Source organism: Macadamia integrifolia, chromosome 14 (assembly GCF_013358625.1).
Source record: "Macadamia integrifolia cultivar HAES 741 chromosome 14, SCU_Mint_v3, whole genome shotgun sequence".
NCBI lineage: Eukaryota > Viridiplantae > Streptophyta > Magnoliopsida > Proteales > Proteaceae > Macadamia > Macadamia integrifolia.
In genome coordinates this window covers 21347175-21357956 of record NC_056570.1, presented here as the reverse complement: position 1 = coordinate 21357956, position 10782 = coordinate 21347175, and the positions used below count along the sequence as shown (strand labels likewise).

The 10782-nt window shown below is 39.8% G+C and overlaps 1 protein-coding gene across 5 annotated transcripts; it reads right to left on the bottom strand.

Annotated features, from left to right (window-relative positions):
* Window positions 1-1134: 1134 nt before the first annotated feature.
* Window positions 1135-10056, bottom strand: LOC122062150. 5 transcript variants are annotated; one of them, XM_042625820.1, is made up of 8 exons: window positions 9598-10049; window positions 9297-9427; window positions 9142-9219; window positions 9008-9052; window positions 8825-8872; window positions 8684-8735; window positions 7123-7219; window positions 1135-1716 (listed from the first exon to the last, which is right to left on the bottom strand). In XM_042625820.1, exons 1-8 carry the CDS (start codon window positions 9974-9976, stop codon window positions 1551-1553), a joined length of 996 nt encoding a protein of 331 aa, XP_042481754.1. In that variant the 5' UTR covers window positions 9977-10049; the 3' UTR covers window positions 1135-1550. The 5 variants fall into 5 exon arrangements, with proteins under 5 accessions (XP_042481754.1, XP_042481756.1, XP_042481759.1 ...); XM_042625822.1 differs by having other exon boundaries at window positions 8825-8869; window positions 9598-10048; XM_042625825.1 differs by having other exon boundaries at window positions 1557-1705; window positions 9598-10052.
* Window positions 10057-10782: the final 726 nt, after the last annotated feature.

The following is a 10782-nucleotide window of genomic DNA, read 5'->3' as shown; positions in this document are numbered from 1 at the left end:
AATGATCATAGTATTTTATCCCTCTAACAATACGAAGTCGATAATAATTTTATATTATTTTCTAATACCCATGAACCCTTTCAAGGAATCTCCCTTCCTTTTACCATAAACCCTTATAATTTTATGATGTCTAGTAACTTGTGTTTAAGGAAGAATTGCTTCACCATTCTTATGTCGTTCTTAACTCTCACCCTCCTGTTTAGGGTGAAAAACAACCATCTCCAGCCTAATCAGATGGGATGACAAGAGCTGCGAAGCCATGAAGGGATGAAATGTAAATTTGGTCCAAAAAATAGAGTTATAAAGCAAATTTAGAACCCTACCGGTCATGTGTGAAAAATTTGTGCTACCCCATTTACGCCTGCGCCGCTCATATTTAATATACATTTTGTTCGAAATGATAAGTTTCGATGGATAAATAATTATAGAAAATTTTAGCCGCCACCATATTTTTCAGTTGAGTTGACAATTAATCCGTACATGTAATTTATTTATTTAATTTAAAATTAGCTGAGGCCCCAAATTAAGGGGCTTCCAAAAATTGACGGGCAAGTCCACCGAAGTATAGCAGAACTCGCTCGCCTCTCAAAATGTGTTCGCCTTGGTAGGTGTCGGCACGACCCGCCGTCTCTTAGCGATCATTGACGAGTCGCCTTCCACCCCCGACAGGACGGGTTGAAATTTCATCGTGCAGCTCCTCCGTAGTTATATAGTCCTCAAGGCTCCCTACTCTGCTTACATTTCCGATGTGGGACTAATTTCCCATTCCCACCCTTTCGTCTCTTCTTCATGAAGAAACAACTTTCCTCCTCTCTCTCAGCGTATAGAAATTTTTTTGTTTTTTTGATAAGAGTATAGAAATTGACTGGGCAGCATTTTGTTTACCACATTTTGCTTTCAATTGGTCTACTTTCCTAATTACAGTCATAAGGTTTGTCATGAGCTCCTATTTGAATGTAACTTCTTCCAAATACATCGAACCCATATTTCTCATATGATCTAATATAGATGCAATGTTTCGACTAAAAAATTAGGGTGTAAGCCTCATTTACTCCTTTAAACTCATCTCTCCCTCTGACATATATCATTTCCTTTTTCCATTTTCATTTTTGATGCAGAGTTGTACACCTCCCGGATCAAAGGTCAAACATTGTGGATATTATTGCATAAGCTACAAATAGAATAGTTCATCTGTCACATTGGACATTGGAGACATTATTGGCTGAACTACAAAATTAAGATTACATCCATTTCTTAAATTTGCTTGCTGAAAGTCCATAGATCTAGTAAATTATATAAATATATCAATCACCATTCTTTCCCTCTTACAGAATTTCATGTTTTCCCTTCCTGGACAGCATCTCTTCAATTCAAGAGAAACCATTAGTAAAGATTATTGAGTGTTCTAGTCCCACTGCTTATATTTCTTCCCTTCTAACCAAACCTGGAGTATGATAAGCTTGTCCTATCCAACCATAGCAGGGCACAAGCAAATTGAGCAATCCCTGCAAATTTATTTCTAGTGATTGGGATTCATGGACTTGTCAGTATCACCCACCATAACGGATCTTGAGTGGTTCTGGAGGTTCTTCTTCCATGATACCTGAACCTCTTGTGGCCAAGTACTGATGGATTGTCGTCTTACGGTCACCAAGAAAAGTGTGGTCCAAAAAGTTGTTGTAGGCTGCATCACCTAGATTTTTTGCCGCCAACACACTACAGAAATTATTTGATCAAATTAAAAACCGTGTCCCATGAGTTTTCAGCAAACAAGGCATGGAAAATTTTAATAGCAAACAACCAACCTCCCCTTAAAACATGTCCCTACCGTAACTGGGAATAACAAAAGAAATTACTTGGTACCCACCAGAGAGATGAATTGGGTGAGCAAGTGGAAACTGACCCATAAATATACACTACTGGCTCTAAAGCATTTGTACAAGTCTAACCTACCTGTTTTATAAAAGTAAAATGCAAGCAGGGAGTTTGATTTTGGAGTGATTGGTCCCACTAAAGTGCTATTCTAGGCCAAACACATCCTAGTGGTGATGCAGTGGCACGATGGATTTAGGAAATATATATATTTTTTTATTTGATTTTCTTTTGTTTTAGAATTAATTCCTTTTTAAATTAGCTAGCTTCTAATTTTAGAATAGTTTCCATTTTCAAGTAGTTTCCATTAATTGTTTGATTTTTCCTTTAGTAGTCATGTAATAGAAAGAACTCAGTTTGAGATTTGAAGTTTTTCTGAAGAATTAATCTTGGTTGAGAATTTTGGGTGAGAACCTTGGCTGCCGTGGGTGTCCATCTTTTGTTTCCTTCCTAATCTCCTTCTCTTCTTCTTTATTTCATCTTCTTTTTTCTTTTTCCTCTGTTTTCTTTTCCTTCTGTTATTCATTCTTCTTCTTGCTGGTCCTCACTCCCAGCCCCTGTTTCTGGGCAATGTTAGCAGCACCACAAGTGTAGGTCGATCTCTCTCTTGTGAGATCTGTTTGGGCTGAGATTTTGATCAAAGGCTCCCCTCTCTTGGGCGATCAAAACCCTAGAAGATAAGAGTTGGAAGTGCCCTCTGTTGGAAGTTTCACACTGAAACCGAAACCTGCCTCCCTGTCTTCCGCCAGGTACAATCTGACCAGATTAAACCTTTGTGCTTATCTATAATATTGGAGCTTCTTAAGTTGCATTCAAGAAGGCCTTGAGTTGAGATTTAAGCTCTAAAATCTGAACCTAATCTGGGTTTAGATGAAGGATCTCTGCCCATCGTACTAGAAACTGGTTTCCGCCTTTGGTTAGTATCGTGAGAAGGAAGAAGGTGATTTCTTTTTTTTTTTATTTGTTCTTAAGTGACTTAATTTTCTATATTTATAGTTAACCCCCTCCTTTTCCTAAATTTGTGTTCTGTTATTCCCCTCATCTTTTGTAATTCCAGAATACCACTCCCTTTTTAATTTCTATCTCAATTTGACCCTATCATTTATTTTCCTCTCTTTTAAGTGCTAGAGTGTTCACCTAAATTTACAAGATTGCCCCCCAACCATTAAATTTGAGATTTTAGTCATTCTTGTGGGCCCTAAGCGATCCGATTCCGACTTTTGGAACCCGGATTCGCATCAAGTGGACCATTAAAACATTTGAAAATTCAAGAAAAAGGGGCTTATAAACAAGATAAGCCACTACGAAAACATTTCTACACTCCCTCTTATTTAGATGCAGCTTATGAACTACAACTCACTTGGGCTACGTTTGTTTCACTATAAAATACTAAAAAAATATTTGCTAAAAATTAATATAAAATTGTTCAAGTATAGTAGAGGGGGAAATATTTTACTGAAATGCAATACAAACAAATTCAAAAAACAACATCCATTTCAAAATTCAGTATGTTGTTTTCACAAAATTGTGATGATATCTTGATCATTGGTACTCTAGGCATCCATGGAATAATAGTCAAGGCATTGCCTAGGTGATGCCTTGGCCACCTTGCCTCCAGGCCCCCTTCCAATGCCTTGACTCTCCTAGATGATGTAGATCCACACATTGGGGGGGTCTGTCGCAGGAAGAAATGCTCATCCCAAGGTGTGGATCGATCCACTTAAAGAGTGGGCCCGATTTCTTTTAATAATTTTACTTTATTTTCAATAAAGGGCCATGTGGGCCATCGGTTGTAAGGCTCACTAGGTGCTATTAGTTAAGTGGGTCACTCCATGTTGGAGTTATAAGTCTAGTCTATTTTCTAATTCCTAGTTCTAGCCTATTTCTAAGTCCTAGTTGTAATAGGAGTTCATCTCCTAATTCTAGTATGGCTGCTTGTAGCTAGGTCTGCCCTCTATATATAGAGGAGCTTATGTAACTTTGGTTTTCAGATTTGAATAAAAGAATATAGCAGTCAAACTGTTAGAACAACTGAGATAGCTGTGGGTGAAAAGCCCTGGCCGAGACAACCACTCCTCCCCCACTATATCTTTGTTATTTGCTCTTTTATTCTTGTATTCGATCAACCCTATTTCCTGTTTACTGTTGCTGCTGAGAACATATCAGACCTGCCCAGAATTTCCAGAAAGCAGAATCGATCAGCCCAGAATCTGGGATTTTGAGACCTGCGATCTCTCCTGCTCCTTATTCTGAAATCTAATTGAAGGGTTACTGTTGGAAAGTGTTCCAAGATGCAAGAGGGTCATCCGATTGCCTTCTACAGTGAAAAATTGAATGATGCAAAAAGAAGGTACTCTACATATGACTTAGAACTCTATGCCGTTGTTCAGATCCTCAAGCATTGGAGGCATTACTTAATTGGAAAAGAGTTCGTACTCTATTCGGATCATGAAGCACTCAAATACTTGCACTCACGAAAGACCATTAGCGATCGGCACGCTAAATGGATCTCATACTTGCAAGGATATGTCTTCGCTCTCAAATACAAAGCTGGAAAAGCGAATCAAGTGGCTGATGCACTTGGTCGAAAGGTGATGATGATGACTACCTTCACAGTACAAAGTGCAGGAGTGGAAAACATCAAAGAGGAGTACATTAATGATGCTGATTTTTCAGAATTATTCAAAAACCTACAAGGAGGACGACGGATTGAGAAGAATACAAGATTGTACACACCGTTGTCCGTTCCACACTTACCTTCGCAAGACATAAACATGGACTTTGTCCTAGGCTTACCACCTACACGAAAAATGTATGATTCCAAATTGTGGTAATGGATCGTTTCTCCAAGATGGCGCACTTTATCCCATGCAAAAAGACTCTTGATGCAAGTCACTTGGCCAAACTCTTTTTCAAAGAGATAGTGCACATACATGGTTTCAGATAGGGATGTCAAGTTCATGAGCTACTTCTGGAAGACCCTATGGCTGAAAACAAATACTAAATTCAAGTTCTCCACAGCATTCCATCCTCAGATAGACAAACAGACCAAAGTGGTGAATAGAAGTCTTGGCAACTTACTACGATGCCTAGTCTGTGACTATGAAAAGACTTGGCCATCTATACTGAACATTGTTGAATTTGCCTATAACAGTTTTGTCAACCGCACCATAGGCCATACGCCATTTGAGATTGTTCTTGGACTGCAGCCTCAACGACTGGTTGACTTGGTACCTTTACCACCTCAGGCCCGTATTAGTGTGGAAGCCGATGAGTTCCTTAGATACATCACAGAGGTACATACTGATGTTCGTCATCGCATCGCTGTTAGCAATGACGGATACCAAGCAACTGCCAATCGACATCGTCGCTACTTGGAATTTCAGCCTGGTGATATGATAATGGTTCGAATTCCACCTGAGAAGTTTCCTCCTAATACAGTGCACAAGCTTCATCCTCGGAGCATGGGTCCCTACAAGGTCTTGAAGCGCATTGACACTAATGCTTACATGCTAGAACTACCTCATACTCTGAAGATCAACAATGTCTTCAATGTAACTGATCTAACGATATACTTGGGACACCATTCTGATGAAGGCGACACTAAACACACCCTAAAGCTTCCTCAATTTGCAAACCCCAAAGATGATGTCATTGAAGATGTCCTCGACAACAAGTTCACCACAGTTCATGGGGGCAAAGGGTACTACTCCTTCCTCATTAAGTGGAAAGGACGGCCACGAGAAGATTGTACTTGAATCCATGTTGATGACTTCCAACGCCTCGACACAGATCTCTGCATGTCCTTTATCCATTCATCGGAATGATTCTAAGAAGGAGGGAGCTGATGTAGATCCAAACATTGGGAGGACCTATCACAGGAAGAAAGGCCCATCCCAAGGTGTGGATCGATCCACTTAAAGAGAGGGCCCAATGGGCCCACCGATTTCTTTTATTAATTTTATGTTATTTTCAATAAAAGGCCATGTGGGCCATCGGTTGTAAGGCCCACTAGGGGCTATTAGTTAAGTGGGTCACTCCATGTTGGAGTTATAAGTCTAGTCTATTTTCTAATTCCTAGTTCAGCCTATTTCTAAGTCCTAGTTGTAATAGGAGTTCATATCCTAATTCTAGTATGGCTGCTTGTAGCTAGGTCTGCCCTCTATATATAGAGGAGCTTATGTAACTTTGGTTTTCAGATTTGAATAAAAGAACATTACAGTCAAACTGTAAGAACAGCCGAGATAGCTGTGGGTGAGAAGCCCTGGCCGAGACAGCCACTCCTCCCCCACTTTATCTTTGTTATTTGCTCTTTTATTCTTGTATTCGAACAACCCTATTTCCTGTTTACTGTTGCTGCTGAGAACATATCAGACCTGCCCAGAATTTCCAGAAAGCAGAATCGATCAGCCCAGAATCTGGGATTTTGAGGCCTGCGATCTCTCTCCTGCTCCTTATTCTGAAACCTAATTGAAGGGTTACTCTTGGAAAGTGTTCCAAGGTGCTAGAGGGCCAATCGATCATCTTCTTGAAGCTGTCCAAGTCATTCAGTTGCTGATTCTGCAGAATCCTCTCCGACTCTCTCTCTTAGGTCAGAATTCAAGAAAGTCAACAATTTCACAACCCCTAGTCCAAATCATCTCATCTTTTTAGGTTTTTGTCCCCTCCCTAGGGACTGTTATCGACCAAAGTTTGAGCTCCATCTGAGCTTGAATTATAGGAGCCACCCCTTCCTTTACTGGGCCCTGCGCAGGAGATTCTCTCTCCTGTTTCTGGATCGGTATTTTGGTGAGATTTGCTACTGTTTGGGTTCTGTTTATTGCTGTACCTGTAGGGCATTGGCTGTAATCTCTCCTTGAGTCTTATTCTCTTGTAATTGCGTATCTTGTCGGGGTTATACTTGTGGGGGTTAGTAATCTCTTACCTACTCCTACATTGGCTGTGACAATTTTGCATGGAAAACTCCACCACTACCATACAACTGGATTCGTTCCCTCACTCAAACATGTTCAAATGTACTTCTAGAGCATCTCCAACCAAAATCCAAATATAAATAATAATTATTTTTCAGGAAAAAAAAATTACAGCAAAACAAACGCAATCTTGATTACCAGAATCACTCTTCACAATTAGAGGTAATTTCTTTTCCTTGGTTCCAAAGTCACAGTTTGTTGTATTTAAACTTTTATTCATCACTAGCAAGTGCTACAAGCATTCAAAAGAATACGCAGGCAAACAAGTGGTACTTACCAGTGTCGTAGATAAACACGGCAAGGTAAGATATCATCCCTCCATATCTGATGGATGTTATATCGTCCATATTGCTGAAAATATAACTCCTTGCTTCCTGCAAAAGGGATATTGGAACATAAAATCTAGCACGCTCTAAACTGCAATGGATCAAAGAATGGCAAACATTGTAGATAGGAGGTAATTGGTTTTCTTTCTAATGGAACTAATCCATTTGCAAAAGAAATGCAAGTTCAGGAGGGTCACTAGGAGCCTCCCATGATGTATGAAACTCATTTTAAGTCTCCTCTAATATTATGATTAAGAAATGAAGACACACGGAATGTTGAAACTTTAATTGTACCTACTAGTCCTTATCCCCTTTTAATATGTTATAAATGTTGTAACTCCACTTCAAGATAACTAGTAATATCACTGGCCAGTTTTTAAGATGAGTCATCAGCCACTAAACAATATTCATGAATGCGATGATCGGCAGACTATTTTCGTTCCAATATGAGATTAAGTTCACATTCTTATATAATTAATTCTTGTAACAGTGGAAATAATGCAACAATGTAAAACAGAACATTTACAGGGAAAAAGTCACAAAAACTAACAGAAGAGTTTGATTAACGGCAGTAGGATAGACGCTCCTGCTACTTTTAACTATAATATGTCAGCCAGTCTGGCATTTTTGTAAAGATGGCTATTAGGATCAGCTGATTTCTTAAGCATTGGAGCATAGAATTTGGTAATATGTATTGTTTACGCCTTGAAATTAACTCATCCCTCCACGTAAAACATAGAAGAATCGGGTGTGTTGCTTTGTGGAATCAGGAGACATCCCTTAGGTGAAATAGATGAATTGAATGTCAAGCATCTCTGTACCTAGGGAACTATTAAATTTAGTGATTCAACATATAAATAGCCAGTAAACATAGTTTATCTTGAAGTCATTTAGAAGTTCCATGAACTTGGATCAGGAAAATATATGACAGACCAATCTAAAGTCCGTGTGAAAGAGAGACATGCCTTGGTCATAAGAAAATATGACAGACCAGTCATCACTTAGGTGAAATAGATGAAGCGGGAAAGAGGTTGATATTCAGGACCAAATTTATTGAAGGGATCATGCTTCAATAGATAAAGCAAAAACATGGTCTTGCAAATTGCTTACCAAGGTCAGACTGTCAGATACAATAAAGAGTCCACCATTGCAATTGTTTGAGAAGGATTGGCTAGGAATTGTTTGAGAAGGATTGGTCATGTCTCGGTCTGTCACTGCATTCAAATTATCGAAGGGATATGGCCCTGAGTATACCTGATGAACATCTAATTCCATTGGAAAACAAGGTCAGCTAACTTCTCATTGGATAAGCTAGGCAAGTTTGTGGTTTGAAAATAATCTCTTCATGTTTGTGGTGATAAATATTCCATGATTATTTGATAGTTAATTGCTAGGATTGTTCTTCTGCACACTACTTATTTTTTCTTGTTTTCTTCTCCAGTCTCTCGTTCTCTATTAAAATCATTGTCTATCCAAAATAGGAAGGGCAAAACACAGTTGTAAAAAGATTACCTTTCAATCTAACACGAAAATATTCCTCATCACCATAACGGGCACAAAGCACCTACACAGTCACCAACAATGTATTATTCGCGTAACTTTACATTAACATGCAATCCTCTAAAATCAACACTGCAAGATATTCCCACTCACCCCAGGACTAGCGAATGTTATCCCATCCAGAGTCTCTGGCACCACCTGCTAGAGCAAATAAATTTGAACTAAGAGTGTAGGATTGTAGGAATGCTTCAAATAGTAAAATTTGATTACAACAAAAGAATGATCTTTTTCCCCTTTACTTTTCTTAAATTGTTCTAAAAGAGTTCAGCAACTTACAGCCAGAAAACGAAACTCCTGCTCCCTTTCGATGAAAGATGGGATCTACAAATGTATGCAAACCAGGAAAATTCATGAGAATTATACGGTTAAGGCTGAAAGAGAACTTTTAAAAGTTGAAAAGAGATTATTACCTCCGATCGTTTGATCTCAAACACGGTGACGATGAGGGTTTCACCTTCACATGGTTCTACGCTTAGGCTCGAAATCTCCTGGAATATTTGAAAAGAATTGGTTTCTGATTTCTCTAGAAATTAGAAGTTAATCTGGATGAGATGATGTGACTGACCCCGGTTTCTGGATTGGCAATGCCACGCTCAAAGAAGATGGGAGCGGCGTGAGCAAAGACGCGTCGGAAGCCGTTCAATTTCGCAACCCTGAAATTCACCAGATCCGGAAATGTACTCCGCGCACTTCTCTCTGGTTGGTCGATACCAAAGATTATATTTTGAAAGTTTAAAATTACAATTTATGTCGAATCGGGGAATGTAGGCGTGAATTAGCGGAGGAAATAGGGAAGGGAGAGAGTAATGGTGATTGATGGATGGTCTAGGTCACGATAAGGGAGAGAGAGAGAGAGAGAGACGTACCAGAGAGGAGAGAACCAAATCCACAGATGGAAAGGTAGCCGTCTGGTGAGAGAAGAGATACAAAATCTGACTCCTCGTTCAGTTCGGTCCACTGGGCGTGGGCGTGACTCAGCGGAAGGGTTACTTGGCCGTCTGACGATGCCATGATAGCTGAATATTGCCGGAGCTTCTGCTTCTGCTGCAGCAACAGCTCAGCTCCCACTACTACTACTCCTCCTCCTCCTCCTAGGGATAGGGAGGTTCGTAGACGCGATTCTCTGTAATTGAAAACAGTGGAGAACGCAAGTTCAGTAAGAGTAGATGCTGACGGTTGGGACAAACAACGCAAACGTGATGGGAATCCAGAGGAAGACGAAGAAGGAGAAATGGCCATTGCCATCACGAATGGAATCAATCAGCAAATGGGATGACTCATGACGACTCCTGAGTCCTGACTCATCACCACTTACCGTGCCCGTAAAATACTCAAAATAGTAGAGTGATCGAAGCTTTTTCCAAAAGAAAAAGGATTTGCTGATATCGATCCATCGATATGGTATCGTCATTCCGATCCAATTCATCAAACCATGTTGATCGAATGTAAAATTATGGAATATTTTTAAAAAGAAAAAAGATTTGCTCTTGTCTAGATTCCTTTCTACCCTTCTTACTTGATAAATAGTGTGACTCACATTAACACAATCTCTTCTTCTAACCATGGGGATCTTGCATGGACCTATGTTATGATACTATTTTCCATTCGCTCATTGGTGTAGTATATTAGCTCCCTTTTAGATTGCCCTTGAAAAACCTCCCCATATATTATTTTTGGGAAAAAGAAGCCTAAATGGCAATATGATCCTTGCACCCTGCAACTAAATTTGTAGTGTGAAAATCGTTTACAGCCGTTGCACCAGTGCAGTAAAGATTGGGTGGCTGGGAGCCCCTTGGACACGATCCTAGATACTTTCAACCATCTGATGCTCACCGCTCGTTGCAAAGGATGTGGACTCTAGACACAAAGGGGGGTGAAATGACTATCTCACCCCTCATGAAAGGTAAAAATCTCGCTCCTGTTGATGCTTCTATCAGTGCTCCCAATGGCTCAAGCGCTAGTGTGAGGGCTAAACTGCTTTTTAAAGAACCCTCCCCCTTTTTTTTGAGTGGAAGGAATTCTCTTACCATGCTGCATAGGGTAATACAGCA

Coding starts and splice junctions, on each gene's coding strand:
- LOC122062150 (XM_042625820.1), bottom strand. CDS start 9,976: ATGGCAATGGCCATTTCTCCTTCTTCGTCTTCCTCTGGATTCCCATCA. Junction 9,220..9,296: donor TTGCCAATCCAGAAACCGGG/GTCAGTCACATC, acceptor CAAATATTCCAG/GAGATTTCGAGCCTAAGCGT. Junction 1,717..7,122: donor CGTGTTTATCTACGACACTG/GTAAGTACCACT, acceptor TAATTTCTGTAG/TGTGTTGGCGGCAAAAAATC.